The sequence below is a fragment of the Astatotilapia calliptera genome, chromosome 8 (assembly GCF_964374335.1).
Source record: "Astatotilapia calliptera chromosome 8, fAstCal68.1, whole genome shotgun sequence".
In the NCBI taxonomy this organism is placed as follows: Eukaryota; Metazoa; Chordata; class Actinopteri; order Cichliformes; family Cichlidae; genus Astatotilapia; species Astatotilapia calliptera.
Genome location: NC_137429.1, coordinates 11093602 through 11112670, shown reverse-complemented (window position 1 = coordinate 11112670; position 19069 = coordinate 11093602). Strand labels below are relative to the sequence as shown.

At 38.5% G+C, this 19069-nt stretch overlaps 2 protein-coding genes across 3 annotated transcripts; one reads left to right on the top strand and one right to left on the bottom strand.

The window, feature by feature from the left end:
* Positions 1–6065: 6065 nt before the first annotated feature.
* Positions 6066–12219, bottom strand: chst3b (carbohydrate (chondroitin 6) sulfotransferase 3b). Of its 2 annotated transcripts, none has more exons than XM_026178655.2 (3): positions 9564–12219; positions 8396–8612; positions 6066–8251 (listed from the first exon to the last, which is right to left on the bottom strand). In XM_026178655.2, exons 2-3 carry the CDS (start codon positions 8473–8475, stop codon positions 7036–7038), a joined length of 1296 nt encoding a protein of 431 aa, XP_026034440.2. In that variant the 5' UTR covers positions 8476–8612; positions 9564–12219; the 3' UTR covers positions 6066–7035. The 2 variants fall into 2 exon arrangements, with proteins under 2 accessions (XP_026034440.2, XP_026034439.2); XM_026178654.2 differs by having other exon boundaries at positions 11709–12219.
* Positions 12220–13447: 1228 nt separating this feature from the next.
* On the top strand, positions 13448–19069 carry ghitm (growth hormone inducible transmembrane protein). Its single transcript, XM_026178478.2, has 9 exons — positions 13448–13604; positions 13890–14051; positions 15200–15302; positions 15902–16013; positions 16123–16264; positions 16462–16570; positions 16789–16977; positions 18125–18296; positions 18408–19069. The coding sequence occupies exons 2-9, from the start codon at positions 13920–13922 to the stop codon at positions 18493–18495; spliced, it is 1047 nt and encodes a 348-aa protein (XP_026034263.2). The 5' UTR covers positions 13448–13604; positions 13890–13919; the 3' UTR covers positions 18496–19069.

Here is a 19069-nt window from a genome sequence, read left to right as displayed (position 1 = left end):
CTTTGCTATGGTATCATAACTTAAAATTATGAAATTCATTTTTAAAGAGTTTTAAGACAAAAATGAATCGAACATGTTTTAAATTACTTCAGAAAAATACATTTCAAATATGAAATGTCAGTCAAACTCAGACGATTTGAACACCAGAGGCCAATTTGGCAGCAATCGACTGCTTTAGTTAAGAGTTCTTTAGCTTGGAAAAAACTTCATGATTCAAAGTAGCAACAACCTTTTTAAGCTGCAGAATAATTAACTGAACCAAGTATGTAATTTTATCAAAAACAATGTTTTCATTAATAAATAACAGCCAAGGAATGGTCACTAACTAAATTTAGTTTTAGCTGTTGCAAGTGCTAAGTGCCTATATATAGTTAAGAAAGGGTCTTTGTTATTTTATGAGTGGTGCCACCTTACTGACTGAGAACAACCATGCAGCACTAGCAATGGTGTCACATTATTTAAAGTTAGCATAGAGTATAGCTGCTGTTGACTGGCACTGTATGAAAACATATCTTTTGTCAATTTTTTACTAACTCTTGCCCTTTGTAAAGGATACAGTGTAGCGTATACATGCAGCGCAGCAGTTCTGCTGCACTATTGTTACTGTAAACCACTTTGGCTTATGTAAGGCAAGCTTACTTCTTGCGGTGGGAATAATGTCAGTAAATCTTTCCAATGTCCTGTTCACAGAGCACTTCAATTTTTTGATAAGAATCTTTCAATAAAAGAAGGTAAATGTTGGCTCACTCAAAGCACTGGCTCTCCCTATATATAGCATGTTTTTCTCAAGTGGGTATTTTACCCAGCTTTATCGTCACCGACATACCATATAAGACCACAGTCCTTTGCACTAGAAATAGGGTGGCTTTGTGTGTGAAAAGTGGCAGAGGGAAAGGTATGAAAATGTTCTTTTCCTGCTCCTGCAATCAGTGAGTAACCACTTTGTATAAGGCTGGCTTGTTTTCTCCCGTGTTGAGTCCTCAAACAGTTTAAGAGAGGGTATATTTAGAGGGGCAGAGATAGAACAGGACAAAAGACGGCTGTCTGTCTGCAATAAAGCTTCCTTTGCAATTTTATTGTTTGGATTTTATTTGATTGGATGTCCTGAAATTACCTGTCGTGATTGCAGGTGGTTTGCTTTCTTGCCATAAATACACAAAATTTTGAATATAAAACCTTTTAGACTTCATTCTTATTCCAAAGTTTCACATTTTCTAGTAGTGAGAATGTATAGTCCCTGTCTGGCCCTTGTGGTTATTTTGGTCTGTTGGGCAAACTTCTAAGGAAACCATGCAGTAGAATCACATGGGTCTTGCACACATGACGTGTGGTTTGTCAAAACATACCTGTCTTTGCACTGCTGAAGCTGGAGATTAATCTGTACGTGGTAAATGCATCAGCACCACTTCTTATAGGAAATGAGGAGATTCGGGGATGCATAATGTTTCTCATTAGCCACCCCTGCTCCTTATAAAACCTCAACTGTAATGCCTGTTTTATTGTGACTAGTAGTGGCAGTAGAAAGGCGCTTTGTGTTTGGAGCAAAGCCAGCAGAGTGGGACAAATGGAGTGACCCATTCAGTAGCTCTAAATTCTTTTTAAAGACCTCCTCGTTCTAGCTTGGTGCAGGCACAAAAGGAGGTATTGATGTAAGGAAAGACTGAAGCTTTGTGGCATAGGAAGCCATTCTTTCGCAAACATGAATTCAAAATGCAAATGGTAGCACTTACAGTGGGTGCATTTTACTTTAGCTCTGCTGCGTTTCAAGAACAAAAAGTAGACTTGTAAGAAATGACAGTGTTTTTTGTGATTTTTGATGTTGATTGATCTAGTGAATGATTAAATTCTGCTCCTGTTGGCAGTTCTCATAATTTAACTATTATGTTATGTTAATGTCCCCCACACAGTCCTGTTCTCCAACAGTGTTTATGGCGTAAACTTATCCTCTGTGAAGCCTAAAGAAACAAAGTATATTGAAGGAAGGAAAAGTGAACACTCGGTGTTTTCCACATGTTTTCCACAAGTTAGTTTTGTGGTTTTAAATTATATTTAAAAGCCATGTTTCATAGTAAGTGCAACAAAAAAAGAATGCACAAGTATTAGCATGATACTTACTCACAGAAAAACCAAAGCATAGCTTTGTCAGCTTCTTTTCTTTGCACCACCTGCAGACCTCACCCCAAGTATTTGCTTTAAATCTCCCCTCACCCACAAACCCATTGTTTGTGTTGCAGGGGCCCAACTGAAAGTAAATGCCACACTAGTTTGACATATCCATGAAATGTTTAAGCTATTCTAAACTAGAATGGATATCTAAATTTGAAATGAGAGCCATGTTTTATGTTTTCCTATGGGAACGGGTAAGGGTTGGCAGTACGGTGCATAAATACTGAGGTCACAATTAAATGATAAAGGGTGTTCCAGTGAAAACAAATGCAAAGAAAAGAAAACTAAATGAGGGAGTCAAAGATTGTACTGTATTTGGAAAGAAAACCCCTGGTGTTCATCACCTGTCACATTGCCTATAACAAATGTAACCAAATGTTTTGGCAGCCAAGGGGTCATTCAACCAAAAAAAAAAAAACCCAACCAAGCATAAAAAAATGTATTAGTCAAAACACCAAAACACAACCCAAAATTGTCTTCTGCTTTGATTTTTTTATGAATTCATTTGTTGTCAGAGTATTTTTACATTTATGAAAACACATCAGAGAAAGAAACTAGACACTTTACTGTTTTGAAAACTGGGTACTGCATTTTTTAAGCTGCCACAATTCATCACAATTATTGTAATTTTCTGCCTTTATACATTCTGTTGACCATAATGGTCAGACAGTGCGAGCTCATGCCCACATCTCTCAGTCACTTTTCACATGTTTTGTAGAGTCTAAATCCAGAGAAAATGGGCATTAATTTCCGTTCTGTCAAAGGCTTTTATGTTGTGGTCAGCCACAATGGAGTTCCTGAAAAACAAACTAAAAAAAAAAAAGCTGAAAAATGTTATGTCACGCAGAAATTTGAAAATGTTGCTCAGTAGTTCAGTACATTGTGATTTCACAAGTCTTCCATGACACGGCTTGATAAAGCATTTCCTACCATCTTACTGGAAGATCAATGGACACGTACATAGATGCAAGTGAAAAAAATGTGTAATGTATGTATGTAAGTGAGAGAAAAAGGTCTTTCTTTTCATTTTGACATTGCTTTTAGAAACATTGCTAACAGCAGACACACCAGTGCAGCTGTGGTGCAACCACAGATCTCTGTTGTCTGTCCCTGGCCGTATGTTGTGGGAAAAAAAGAAATGAAAGCAGTTAGCGCCCAGGTTAGCGCACAAAAAAGGAAAATGTCTGGCTTTGGAGTGTCAATAAATGACAGATAAACCTTCCAGCTTTGCTCTTAACAGCTAGCAAGTTGTGTACTGGATGAGTTCTTGAGTGAAATTCTGCTCTCACTTCACGTAGTCACTCATTATCACATGCAACAACCTGAGTTTTATGAATTGCATTCCTCAGTGTGAGATAATTTGCTGTGTATTTAGATTTATGTCTCCTGCTAAACCATCATTATCGCCTACAGCAGTTTTATATGTCGCTCTGAGACATGTCTGAATTACCTCAATTTTGTGTCTGTTTGTCGCAGATCGTACAACACACTATCATTCGGATCAACGGCGCAGGGTTGTTTTGCATATTTCAAACCCCTCATGGTTGATGTGGCAAAGCACCATATAACAGAGTGCGAGGGTGTGGTTACCTAAATGCCCTTATTTAACTGCTGAGGAGGGGGGCTGAGAAGGCTTTAATTCACTGGAAAGTGGTTATTCTATATTTGCCCCAACCATACAGTGACTCCACCCTCCACACATCCCACATAAAGTCACTCCACTAAAAGAGTTTATGAATACTGAACCCATTAGGTTTGGACTCAGATGCTGCAGACCTGGCAGCTCTTTATTACTCAAATAGAACGCCCAAAATAACCAGATAATGACCTGTTAATATGAGTGAATGCACTTGCATTGAGGTGGCTTAGCTCAACAGTAGAGGAGGAATGGATAATGAATGATCCTTTTTTATAAAATCTCTCTATTTAATATAAAAAAGATAGAGAGTCTTTATAAACTGTCTCTCTGCATTTCTGTAAGAGGGTGTGGTCAGGTGGACAAAAATGACTTGGACCACATTATATGTAAAGTTCGGGTAATTACTAGGTTGAAAGACTTAAATAGCTGGGCCCACAGTGGTAAACACACTGGAAGTCAAGGCAGCTGTCACTGCAGTATCCTTCCTCCTTGCCTCCTTAAAGACAAACATAATGTACCAAAAGCTTAAATATTTAGATATGACAACAAAGCAATGGTCACTTTAGATAACCACTCAGACGGGAAATAAGTGAGTGGTCATGTTTCACAACTAAAACAATGAAATTAACTGTGAATGTTTACTGACTGTTTTTTTTTCTCTGTGGATTACTTTCATGTACAGATTTCTAATTTTTTAAAAAAGCTTTCCAAACTCAAAAGAAAAGGAGCATTGGAAGGCAATTGCTAGAAGTGCTGTGAGGAATTCAAGCAACACTCTGCCAAAGTACCACTGGAAGAAATAAAAGGTGAAAGAATGAAGCCAAATTAACTTGAATCTGCTCACTGAGATATAGCGCAGTATCATTTATAAGTCACTCTTGCTTGGTTCTTATTTATATCTCAAGTGCTGATTGTTTCAGAGATAAAAGGGCCAGACATAAACAACAACAATAAAAACTGAGTTGAGACTGAAATGAGACAAAGGCATTTTCAACTAGAAAAACTTGCATTTCCTGCGAAAATGCAGTGTGAATGCTGTGTAGTGGAATCTGCTGAAAACAGCTGAAGAACTATCTGCTGAAAAGAGGTGAAGAAGCTGAAATCTGTGCTGACAAGAGGTGAAAAAGCTGAATTTTCTGCTGAAAAGAGGTGAAGAAGCTGAAATTTTTGGTTGAAAAGAGTTTAAAAAATTAACCTGTCTACTGAAAAAAATGTTGCCATGAGTGGGATTCGAACACAGCTCACCCTGGCAAGCTAAATCAGCGAACACACTTCTAATGTGGTCCTATTCATCTACTGTAAATGGGTCAAACATGGCATAAAAAGCTTACTATTTATAGTGTTGTATAGTATAAAAGTTACTAGCACCAACAAATATAGGAGGCATTAGCAGAAAGAGCAGAACAGTTTAAAATTTGAATGGTGAAAATCGGATGAAAACTGGGGGAGTAGTTAACCAGCAAAGAACTGAGCAACTAGAATAATAAGGTAGAAGGTAGAAGATAGAATAAAGAGAAACAGGATCTCAATAGTGTGAATGCTTCATGGTTAAAAAAGGATACATTTTTATTTCATTTTCATATTTTTATCTATTGGTATGACTTGTTCTGTCCCTTATATCCACAGATATCTGTACCATATATGCACTTGACATTGAACCTGACATTGGGTGGCACCATCGTGATAAATGCTTTGATTTTTCATTTAGCCCCAACATCTGGTCAAAGTTTCAATCAGTCCAACTGTGCCCACTGTACCCACGCAAAGTCTCTTCAGATGTTAGAGTATTGTCGGAAACCATCTGGAAAACACCGATTTCACTGTGATCTTTTTCTAAAGACTGCAAAGAATCTTTCAGTGTCCACTTGTGTCCATCCTTCATCACTCTTTGCTAAATTAATGTTGCTACATAAGCAAATACAGGATGTAGCTACAAGCAAACCCCCGCTAACACTGATTGAAGTGGGATTCTACAGGAGAGCTGTTTACTGTGTTTGTTTTATTTTACGCCATCTGTGTTGTTTTATTTTACACCATCTGTGTATGTATGGCTGTGATGTGCCATATTTGCTTCCTGTTACACTGTCATTGTTTAGCCTCTTTTTAAAAAATATCTGACAAAGATGACAAAATGGGATGTGCTCATGCTCAATATGCTCCTGTCAGCAGAATGTAAAATTTTTTCAGACAATTTATTGAATTTGAACACTCCTGGATGGAGTGCTTTCATGTGAAAAATATGTCCTCTTCAGAAATAAAGCGTTTTTCAACTGTAAAGATTTATTGCAACAAGCTTTTTCTTTTCAAAAATAAAAAAAAGAACAGGTTCTGTGTCAACAAATCGCCTGACAGGCCAGAGCGTCAAGGCCTGTTACCAAAAGCCAAGAGGCTTGTTTCAAAAGACAGAGACCTCCTGACAAACTTTGCACGATTCTGCAAACCAGCTGCAGTTGGAATGTTAACATAAAGTAGCACTGTTACAGTCTGTTTTACAGGATGGGTGCTTATATTCCTGAACACATTTTCATGTACAAAAAACTACAGCATACATGTGCAAAAACACCCCTGCATAGTGGGGGTAGAACCTGTGGGGCACATTCAGACACTTTGTCATAATGACTGTTTAGCAAATGGAAAAAATAAATAAATCATCATGGGACATTACCTATAAATGACGAAAGTGAAGTTGCCTGGCAAGACACTGGTATTTCCTCTCAAGTATATGAGCATTGCTATACAAAGCGGTTTCTGCAAGGTTCTTTGGCATAAGAGCAGCATATGTTGCTAAGGAGTGACTTTACAAAAATAACTAATTGAGGTTCCTGGAAATGTTTGAAACAGCTCATTGTTGCTCAAAAGCTCTTCCTAATAACTTTCTATATTTGCTAAGGAACAAATATGGGAGTGGTTTGCAGGACGAGCTGAAAGCACCATTTGTGTAAGACAGGAAAAGAAATTGTGCAGAGTGCAAAAACAAAGATGTGCTCTATGTGAAGATTTTATCAAAACTCCAGACTGTTGCTTTCATAGTTAAACGTTTCATGTGTATTTTCTGCTCAACAGTCTATTCTTTGTCAAATTGTTTTAAATAGTAAAAAAAACTTTAAATAGGACATTATCAGAAAATATATCACTCTGTATCAGGATCTTCATAAAAATAATTTATCACAGAGGCTTTAGAAAGGTTGAAATTTTCTGCATCAAGTGTTGGAGTTAACATTTTTTAAAATCTATAAAAAGCTGAACACTTTGTCCTCAATGAGACTGATAGATTTATCTGTTAGCATTTCCTCACTGCTCACAAATTTGTACCCAAAAAGCTTCATTGTTGGTCCACAAACTCTCTGTACCACTTGGGCTATCTTGAATGGAAGCTTGAACCTCCATTTCTCCACTTGTTCAGATGAGTTTTTCTGTGTAGAGTAAACTCCGCTTGTCTCCTTCGAGGCCTGGGTGTTCTTCAGAATCCAGGATTTCACTTGTGGAGTGAATGGGATTCCAGTAAACTTGTACATCTCGGTTGCTTTCTTCATGGGGAACCGAGCAATGTCCTCATACCGCACCAGCATGTATCGCCTGCGCAGCCAAAATGGCTGTCTGAGGCCAAACTCGGCAGACATTTTGATATTGTCGCAATTTCCTTTTAACTTCCTCACCTCGTCATCGTCAATAGGAACATTTCCACCCATGGCCCACTCCTTCCAGTTCTTGTATTTGGCTGCAAAGGCCACCATACGTGATGCCAAGATAGCCCGGGGATCGCGAACCAGCTGGATGAATTTTACATCAAGACGTGTGTCCTCAGCCAAAGGACGCAGAGTCTCGAGCTGGCGCACTCGTACCGACTTGATGGCAATGTGCTCTTTCTTAAGGCAGGATTCAGACGCCATTGTCAGGTTCAGGGGACCACAGCGTCTGGTTTTACAGTGATATCGTTCAAAAACCCCTTTGACAACAGGGCTGCAGACAGACTTCTCACACAGAGAGCTGCTGGACTCCCTGCGAAACAGGGCTGGGGTGATGTGGTCCACGGGAAGGGGGTCGATGAAGGTTTCTAGCAAAGAAAAGTCACACAGTAAGAGTTTTTGGAGCACATCACGGTATGCTTTGGCTGCCGCTGTAGCATTGGTGCCTCCAGTGTCCAAAGTCAACATCTTTTCCACGTGCCACAGAGGCTCAAACAGGTAAAACATGTTTTCTCCCTGCTGGTTGAAAAACTCGCCCACAAATGAAGAGCCTGTCCTAGTCGTGGTTAGCAGGAGAATGTGTTTTCTACCCCTTCTCAATGCCCCTCGGTGCTCGCTGTAGTCCTCCACCCGCGGCTTCATCAGCGTGACATTCCTCTTGCTGATTGACAGACGGAAACTACTGTGCTTCAGCAGTACGTTGGACAAACTGCTGGGTTGTTGAGAGGTTTGAGGGGTCTGCTTTAGCTTATCTGACACCCTGAAAGCATGAGAGAAACCAAACGCATGTTACATTTCAGGTTAACATAGAGTCAGAGCCTTGACGTCTAAAGCATTTTTTTAATATCTAATATCTCGCTCAGAAAAGAATTCAATCCTCCTTTCGTGATTGAAATTGACTTACCTTGAGATAATGTTGTTTTCTTTCTCAATGATAACAAGTGCCATAAAAAAGACAATGGGTAGAGTGTATTTGATCTTCATTCTTGGATGTGGCTGAGCCTGGATATGCTTTTACAGACTGCTTCTTAATAGCTTCTGCCAATCTCGCCAAGTCACCAGTTGCGTTCTTAAAGAGCCATCCAGTTATTTGTGTTCCCTGTTGTAGAAAATGTTTTATCCTGCAAATGAAATGAACATCAAACTGTCAGCTACAAATTTTACACATTTGAGCAAGGCTGTGGTAGAACACTATTTTTGTAAATGGGGAACCTAACAATGCACTGTGATGCTGAGTCACAGAGGTTCCACTCTTCTTTTATTTCTGAATTTGTTAGTTGCATACAGCACCACTGTGTTCTGCAAAACTATGATGAGAGTCACTTACTAAAGAAAAAAACCCACCTATAAGAAGATGCTAAAAATACAAAAAGGTATAACACATTGTTTCCCATTGGAATTTAAGCTAGTCCTTGCCATGAGGAAGTACTTGTTATCTTTAAGTGCAGCAGTGCGTTTCAGGTACATGCCCACCCACCACTGCAAGTCTGAGGGATGGTGCAAACTGTATTTATGAGTTAGTCTTTGTAGAAGTTGCTTTCAAAAATGAGTGGATAAACAACTATTAGGGCACAAAGAAATGTGGGTACAGACTGCAATCAAGGACAATTTTGTCAATTAAACTGCAATCCCACAGCTGTCAAGCTGCTTGCCAAAAAAACTCCAGAGTTGTCTGGCTTGGAGTGAGATCCTTTACCTCCCACTGATGTAGATAACAGAACAGTCCAAATTGCCAGCTACTCCTCCTCAACACCAGGAGGATATCTTACACAAGGACTAATAGAAGTCCAAATGCTAACAGGACTGCAGAGTCGTGGAATTGAAAGGGGAAATCCTGCTTGTCACTGAACCATAAATTGCCATGCTCTGAGCCTGGAGGCCATTCAGTTGTTTTATAAGTCTGCAGAGGGCAAGTGGTGGGTAATCAAATGAAGATAAGGGTGGATTTAATGGGGACTATTTGTGAATGTCTTGCACATTCTTGAAAGATTAATATTGGTTCACTTTTAAGATAATGGCAGCTTGACTCAGATCCCTGACTAATCTTGAGAATTAAGCATAATCCTGCTTACCTTGTCTGCTAGTGTTGGGTCAATACCACAGCAAGAGCAAATGAGGCAGCCTCCACCTGGAGGATATTTGCAAAGCATCATCAAACTGCTGTTTTTTGGGAGGTTGTGGGGTGGAGGTGGGGGTTAAGATCCATAAGTAACAGGCCAACCTTTTCATTTAACTGCATCAGGCTACGATAAGATGCCAAATCCTGTTGGAAACCCAGTTGGATGACCACTGTTTTCTCAATTCTTTAATGTCTTTGCCTTTCTGTGTTTCACACCTGGAGGTCCGCTTCTCACATCCTGTTACAACTTCTGTCCAGGGCCATGTTTGAGAACAGAAGCCAGTTCAGATGACTGCAGTCTAAACACGGGGAATGGTTAGACACTCCCTGTGAAATTCTCTGAGTGGGAATGGGAAGTTTACAGCTCCAATAGAGCACTGTTGACGTGGAACGGCACGTAATGAAAAGGTGAACAGCCTGTATACTGAGACACGTTTTCACTGGAAGGAAAACTCAGCGCTGTCTTGCACCACCTTGCCGCATGCCACAACCACAAAGGCCTCTTTACACATGGAGTGAGTTTAAACCTTCCTTTGGGTAGAGATTGCAGAACATAAACTTTCAGGTCATTCAGACGTCACAGGGTCAGTGACTAAGCTCGTGGATGTTCCAAGTCATCTAGAACTGGTCAGATAAGACAACTGCACCAAATTAAATGAGTGAGTCTTCAAACCCATGGGAGTTTTTAAAGTGAGCAAATGAATTTCCAATGTCTGACCAAGCCAACAGATATTTAGCACATGGAAAGATAGAGTACAGCTGTTGTGCACTCTGTGTAATACTGTTGTGCATTAACAAATTACGACATATAGCAAAAATGATTTAGCTTAATAAATAAGACACAAGAGGATGATTAGCAGCAAAAATGTCTCTTTCTGTAACACTTACAGTTCTATGGGATTGAGTGTGTAGTTCTCCTCATATATGATTCAAAATAAACAAAAATATTCAACATCAACCATTCATCAAGAAAATAAGTAGTCTGATGTTTTGTCATTTATATGGTAAATTAGATGTACACCAATTATCTCAGCCTATTGCATCTGCTGGGTAAAGCAGAAAAAAAGAAGCTGACATTCTTGAATATTCACAAACCACTGAGGCATATGACACGTTTGATCATCTGCTCATAACAAAACTGCCACTGCACCATTTATCATCTTGTTACAAATGCTTTTAATAGCTGCCTCTTATTTAATGTAAATCTTATGTGGAGACAAATTAAACACCAGCCAACCAAACCCATCTTGCTCGAGATTGCATTGCAAATGTGCACTGCGGTGTCCAACACATTTTTCTGATAGATAAAAAAAGATAAAGGGATTACAGTGGGGAATTTTTTGTATATATTTAGTTGCATTAAGTCATTATGGGAAGATTTTTATAATCATCGGAGGAAATATTGTACTCTAAGTTATTTACTCAGTCACTAAAAACTTTTCCAATAGTTTATTGAATTAATAGTGAATGAGTTTGGGCTACAAACCTGTAGAAACTGCTAAAATCATTCGAGTTGTATGGACGCAGCCCTAACTGGTTTTAGTTTAAGGGTAAAGGTCTGAGTAAAATAGACATAGAATAGACAAGAATGAAACAACCCATTTTCCCCACGATATGACCTATACCCCATTAATTAAGATTATGCTGGGGGATATGCATGTGTGTTTAGTCATTGTGGTTATTTCAGAGCAGCTGTGGGGGTCATGCAACACATCTGTTCGCCATAAACATATGCATGCAGTTGTTTATGCAGAGGGCAGGTTTTTACTGTAAATAAATTGTGCTAATTTTCCGGCAACTTTATCTGTTAGTTTATAAAGATGCCACACTAAAAGACAGAAGGGCAAAGGGGGGAGGAAGTCAGACTGAAGCAGCAGTCTCTCTGGAGATCATGTGCCGCATTAAAGGGTCACAAGGACAAACCGAAATCATGCTTTCTTAATAAAAAAAAGAAAAAAAACTGAATGAAAAGTCACGAGTCACTTGGAGTGATGTCGTTGTAGCCAAGTGTTATTAATGACGTGTTAGTTTTTCTTTATTCATTTCTAAAATATCATGCGAATATGTAAAGAACAGCTTGTCCGCTCTCTGTACCCACCATTATAAATGAACTGCGGTCTCTGAAGGCGTCCCGCTTTTCATCCACTTGATCAGCCTTCCCTCAAAGAGCGACTCCGGAGAGAAATTAATTCCATTACTTTGCCAAGACTGCTTCACTTGTATGACAGAAAACAATCGAATTCAAAAGGAGAGGCTGGCCTAGTTTCAGTGAGCAAAACTCGTAGATGAGATGAAATCATGTTTGAGGGGGCTGCAGGTCAGGCTGCTCGCTGATCTGAATGACAAATCTATCCAACAGTTGCGAGTCACTGAATCACACGGGAAACTTTGGTCCAAAGGAGCGGAGCTTCAGGGAGCACTGGCGCACTGCCACGGCCCCTCACGGACCATTTCTTTAAAGTAAAAAGCTGACTTTGCACACATAAACGACATGGTAAACAATATAGGTTAAATATAGCGGTGCTACCTAAATAATAGCCTATGTGTTCCTTTTGGGGGTCAGTTTTAGGTTTTACTTTTTAGTTTTTAATGTCGTCGCAAAAAAAAGGGCGAGCACTCCACCTAGTGGAGAAAAGTATAACATAGAGGTTACAGAGAGAACAAGGTGGTCTGCAAATAAACATGGTTTTCTTTTACATGATATGATATCATAATAGCGTCGTTAAAGATAGGCTGGGTCAATCTTACTTTACATTTTTACTTTAGTGTAACCTAAAGAGCAATTTTGTATGGCTTCTTTGCAGGATGATATTGTTTTTGCATACATGGATAACGTAATAATTCAACATATGACCTTTTAAAAGGGGTTTGAGTACACAACAGTATGGAAGTGTCAATTTAATGTCAGTTTTATTTATATGACACATTTCATTACATTTAAACTTAACATGGTTAATATCAAGATAAAAAAAACTTAAAATGTACAGTAACATTAAAGTAAAAACAAAAAACCCCAGAGGAATATAAGTTTACAAAAAATAAACGTAAACACGCACACACAGTTATGTGTATCATCCGCATTGGATATTTTATTCTTCTTTATTTATTATTCTTTATGATAGGGCCAAGAGAGAGCAGGAAGATTCGAGAGTAATGGACCAAGAACAGACATTTGAGGAACCACTGATTGAATTTTTAAATTTGTGCTGATCTCAAACTATTAATCGAAATGTAGAAACCTCTACCCTTTAGACATGATGACATATCTAAATCAACAAAATCATAAAGACTTTGAATTAAGAAGTCAAGAGTCAGTGTCGATCATGAGTCTTCTAATTACTGGTGATCTTTAGGTCTTTAGGTTGTTGATGGGTTTAATTGGTGATGAAATCTGATTGGTACTCATCATAATGAGTTGTTAGGTATGCATTCAGTTGTTTATAAAGGTTTTTAAAAAAATATTTTTCTGAGAAAAGATGATAAACAGTTTTTTGGTAGCAGTGTGATTAGAGCACATCAGAGATAAACACTGAAAATGCCACCCTCTAAAGAACTGTTGACAATAATTACTAAACAAAATGCATTGTTTTAATTAACTGTTCTTTGATCGGTTAAAAACAACATAACACATTTTTGCTATTACTCTCTCAGTAGTAAACTTTAAAAAACAATGATGTAATAATGCAAATTATATAACACTGTCATGCCATGGAGACTTAACCTCTGATAGGTTGTTGAATAAACTCTTGCAGCCGCAGGTTGTTTACGGGAAATTTTACATGTACTTTATTCGCATTAAGATCATTTTCTCTTTATCAGCCGAATGCTTTAAAAGGTATAACGTCTTTAACGCAATATTGAGGATCACTGCGTTAGAACTACAATTCCCATCAAATCTGTCGCTTAGTGATGACGCATAAGTAAAGAATTTTCAGGAAGGTTACAAAACCGTGGCGTCTTGTTTCTGGAAAGGTGATAGACGACATTTCTCTCGGTATGTAACATTTACTTTCTATTTAGTATTTTGAACGTTGTAATCATATAACAGATAAGACATATTTAGTCTGTAGTTAAATATGTGTTTGTTCAGCGGTCGTTAGGCTAAGGGTTAGGCTAAGGGTTAGTCGCATGATATTACGGCATTAGCTAGCTCAATTTTTGTGGCGTTTTTTAGTGCAAGAGCACATTTTACACTGTTTTTGTGACTCTTAGCTCAAAGTTCAGCTTTCTGTCACACGAATTCCTCTCAAAAAAATTCTTCTCCGTGTTTGTGTTTTAGAGTGACACGGGACAGTAATATATCGTGACAATGTTGGTGGCGAGGCTAACGTGCCTGAAGGCTCTCCCGCTTGCTGGGCTCCGACCACTGCTCACTCAGGGCTCCCCAGCCCTGCGGTCACCCATCCTGAAGACCTGTTCACCCTTGCTCAGGCCCCAGCAGGTACTGTAAACTTTGTCGCCAGGCACTCACTCACACACACACACACACACACACACACACACACACACACACACACACACACACACACAGCTTTTTTGGCATTTCTATGCTTTGTGGCATTTCTATGCTTCATTAGCCAGACTTTTTAGCAGTGTTTCCCAAATATAGTGCCTCCTGGCAAGTATTTGGGCTTTCGTCTCAGCTATACACCAATTAATACATAGTGAAGTAAAATAAAGGAAAAATGTCAGTAGAAAATATACCATCACATTTGGGCCTAATCTTTGTTGTGTGGTCCAAATGTCATGAGTCAGGCTTTTTACACGGGTTATTACATGTGCTGGTTTTGACAGCTGTGATAAACTGTATGTTTAGGCACACCTGCCATCTGGACCACATATATGGCTGAGTTGTAGCAGTAATGCTGACACCTGAGTCAGTGCTTTTAATATCAATTGTGGGTTGCACTTGGGCCACATTTTCATCGTTTTGCATGTTATGGCTTCAGCTGCTTCACAGATGTCAGCGTTGTTTATTGGGAGGTGTTTACGATTGTTGCCAATCAAGCCAAAGAAAAACCTAGAAAGTAAACATATGTGCTTTAAGAAAATTATGGCCTTCAAAATAGTATTGGAACCGAGTTTTATGGACTTCTACCGACTTTATGAAGCTGTCTGATAAGGTGGTAGAGGCAAGCTATAATCAAGTTGAGTGGACGGCAAAGCAACACGCAATCGGTTCAGATGGTCAATAATGCCTTTCTTAACCAATACAATAAAAAAAAAAAAAAATTAGGATGCTTTTTTGTACAGGTCAATGCACGTATGGGCAAAACATGCCTAAAAACCATTGCTTTGTAAAGTACTAAAAATGCAGCTATGCTTAATTTTTCATCTTGGATAATATTGGTAGAACACCTTAGAAATTTTAGTCATAAGTTTGTAATGATCACAGGGGGTGCAACTTGCAGCTGGACTAGAAACAGTGCAAATGTCAGATTGCCACTGCTCTAATTTGTTATGTAAACATGGTATTTTTTTGAAACTGGGTATTTGCTGCTTCCCTACTTTTGATTGATGGTGGGTGTGAAACCCTAACTCATGTTCAACATTTGAAGAGTCATGTAAAGCTGCTGCTTCTTCTTTCAGGGTTATTCCTCAAAGGCCAGGTTTGGGTTTCGCCGTGCAAAGACAACCAGAGACCAGCTAAAGGAAGCAGCTTTTGAACCAGCCACTGATACAGCCATCAAAAGTAAATGCTTTGATACATACTTCATTTGGCACCGTTACATATTTTCTACTCGTATATAGCCTGAATTCTATGCTGTCTACTGACTTAAGGGTGACCTGTTAAGCTTTCACATTTTTTTTGTTATTCATGTCTATGGATAGATAAGTAAAATTTTATTTGTATAGCACCTTTCAAGACAAAGATGACTTAATTTATTAATGTTTCTTAAGTAATAAAAGCAAGACTGAACCTGAGATTTGACATGAACATCCAAAGTGAGAGTGGAATCAAAAGTTAGCCCAAGGTTTCTGATAGATGATTTAACAAGTGTTGAAAGGGGACCAAGAGATTTCATTATCACATACTGTTTACACCATATGTCATACATTCAGGTGAGAAAAAAAACTGTCTTACCTGTGATTAATTGGCTGGGGGTGGGACTCAAAACCCAGTATTAGATAAATAACAAGTATTTTAAAATGTAAATCCTGCAATGCAACTTCATTTTTAGAAATATGTGAGATTTCATGGTTTGAAATGGTTTTGTTATAGTAAATCTTTTTTCCTCTGAGGCAAAAATGTAAACTGTGTCTCAAATGATTTTTGTGTTGTGTCTGAAGTCGATAGCATGGGGAGAATGATACTGGCTGGAGGTGCAGCAGTTGGCCTTGGAGCTCTGTGCTATTATGGACTTGGCATGGCTAATGATATCGGTGCCATAGAGAAAGCAATGTGAGTAACAGATTTATTTTACCAACAGCACTTGAATTTTATTTTGAAATGCAGACCAGTAGAAAAGTGATGGTATCATACAAACTAAAGGCTTCTTTTCATCTTACAGGATCTGGCCTCAGTATGTGAAGGACAGGATCCACTCTACCTACATGTACTTTGCAGGCAGTGTTGGGCTGACGGCTCTGTCAGCTGTAGCTGTGAGTAGGACCCCAGCTTTAATGGGTCTGATGATGAGAGGATCCTGGCTGGTAAGCTTTACAATACTTGCTTGCTTTTTTGTTTTTTAATGGTCTTCACTCCACTGCACCATTATTATTTTAACCTTAGAATTACATATTACAGAGCTTGTTTAGTCAAATACCAATTTTTAAACCGTAGTTTATCTGATGTGCTTGAATTTTTCCGTTGAACTTATTAATATGATGATTTGTTTGTTCCCACCTAGGCAATTGGAGCAACTTTTGCTGCTGTGATTGGTGCGGGCATGCTGGTCAGGTCAATTTCATATGAGCACAGCCCAGTGCCAAAACATCTTGCTTGGATGCTCCACGCAGGTTTGTGTTTTTAAATATCTTTTAAGAAATTTCTCAGCCCTGTTGTCTCTGGTATGTAGTTGCCTTGGGTGAACACTAGAAGGCAGGCTTAGAACAGGTTAGAGGAAAAAGCTGCTTCAACGATACACTAGTTGATGGCACTAATATCATTTGTTTTTTAAAAGAAATCGTTTTGTTTTGTTTTTAACTGGTTTTTTTTTTTTTCAATAATTGATAAGGCGTGATGGGTGCTGTGATTGCCCCCCTCACTCTCCTGGGAGGGCCTCTGATGGTGAGGGCTGCCTGGTACACCGCGGGCATCGTGGGAGGTCTGTCTACTGTTGCAATGTGTGCCCCAAGTGAGAAGTTCCTCAATATGGGAGGGCCATTGGCTGTTGGACTTGGAGTGGTGTTTGCCTCCTCTCTTGGTTAGTATAAAGCACTTTTATTTCATCAATCTTGTTTATAGATAGCCATGAGTATTACAAGCTAGTGAACATTCAGGCTGAAAATGTTCCTGATAATATCATCTTTGTATTTCACTCTGTGGTTTCATTGAAAAGTATAAGGGAGCGGCTGCTTTTTTGTTGTTGTTGTGTTTTTTGTCATTGTTGAAAGTCTGATCTCCAACCTAATGCAATGCACTCTATTTATAGGGTGTCACATATTTAAACAGCAGTGTCCTTTTTGCATCAAAGTGGTTCTGTGCTGAAGTACTTATATTATGATAAACAATTTCTAAATGCATATCATTCCACTAAATGCTTTAAGACTAAAGCAAAGTATTGAATGCAGGATTTTGACTGTATTTATTGTGTTTTTGTTCCTGTAGAACCACACAAAGCTTGACATTTTCATAATGACAATATAAATACAGCTTAAAAACCTAATCTGATAAGTAAATTAGTTTTTCTTTCTTCATCCAAATGATTTTTGATTCCCATGAGATTACAGTAGATATCATTTTTGTGTAGAAATGCATTTTAATACTATACAGTAATTAAATGCTAAAAAGTAATACATAGCACAGTGTTTGTGTGTTGTCAGGGGTAACGCATATGTTCAAATTAAACCGTAGTGGAGTCGGTGAAGTGAAATGTATATTGGGAAATGTACCTGTAAAAGGGCTTTCTCAGTCTTCTCCGTATCTTCTTATTGGATACTTTGTAAGAGAAGGTGTACACCTACGGTGTAGTTTGGGTATAAGAAGTAAATAGAAAATGGGGTGGATAGTGTGCGTCTCTGTCCAGAAAAGCAAAACAGAAGTTATTTCAAAATTCAGTTCACTTTGCAGTTGAGACATATTTATGAATTAATATAAATGTATAAATAACTGCAAGGTGGTTAACAATTGAATCTCCCAAGTTAACGTCTGTGACAGCCAGCTACAAGTTTCAAATGTTTTTACAGAAGCTACAGCCAAACATCAGATTCATACTCGCATATGTGTGTTGTGCAGTATTAGAGCTGTATCATTACCTACTTATTAGTTTTCTATATTGTAACTTTTAGTTGACAGCTGCACAGAAATTGTACTTGTCAGACTCAATTTGAACTTTCTTTTGTCTTCTTCAGGATCAATGTTCCTGCCACCCACCTCAGCATTTGGAGCAGGGCTCTACTCCATTGCTATCTATGGAGGCCTGGTCCTGTTCAGTATGTTCCTCCTCTATGATACACAGAAGGTTATCAAGAAGGCAGAGACACACCCACTCTATGGCGTACAGAAATATGACCCTATCAATGCGTAAGTCACTTCAGGAATTAAAGTACACTAAAAATAACTGGTTTTGAAGATTATTGTTGGTAATCTACTTGTACCGATATGTGGATCTGATACATTTATTTAATCTTACAGGTGTATGGGGATTTACATGGACACACTGAATATTTTCATCAGGCTGGTGATGATTCTAGCTAACGGCGGTAGCGGCAGGAGGAAGTAAACACCATCATGACTCGAGCTTCACTTTTATCTTCCACGGAGCCTGAGACAGCATGTTTACTGCTAGCAGCATAAACCAGATGTTATCTTATAGAGACAAATCCTATCTAACTGCTAGATCAACATGAATGCTTTGAAAGCATGTAAAGATGTGGATTGCACTGTGTGGTACAAGATACCTGTCAAAGTAAAGAAGATAACACAGAGATCTTACTTTGATTTTTGAAAGTATCTGGTTTATCCTGGGCCGCTTTAACAGATGAGTTAAATCTGTCAGTTTAATTTTGCATCCCTCAGAAGTCATTTGTATTATTCTCTGGTTTCTATTTATTTCCACTTGGTGGTGTTTCAGGTTTTATTCGGAGTGAAAATACAGAAAAATGTCACAAAATAACCAAAAGGCCACATATGTCAACCATAGATTGGTCCACATTCACAGTACAATAAACAGACTGTGCTGGATGTAATTGCTGAAGAAATTCTCTGGTATAGCACTTATGTAATGGGTTAAAGAGGTTCGTAATGTGTTTTTTTTTTTTTTTTTGGGGGGGGGGAATAAAAGTAATTTAAACAAA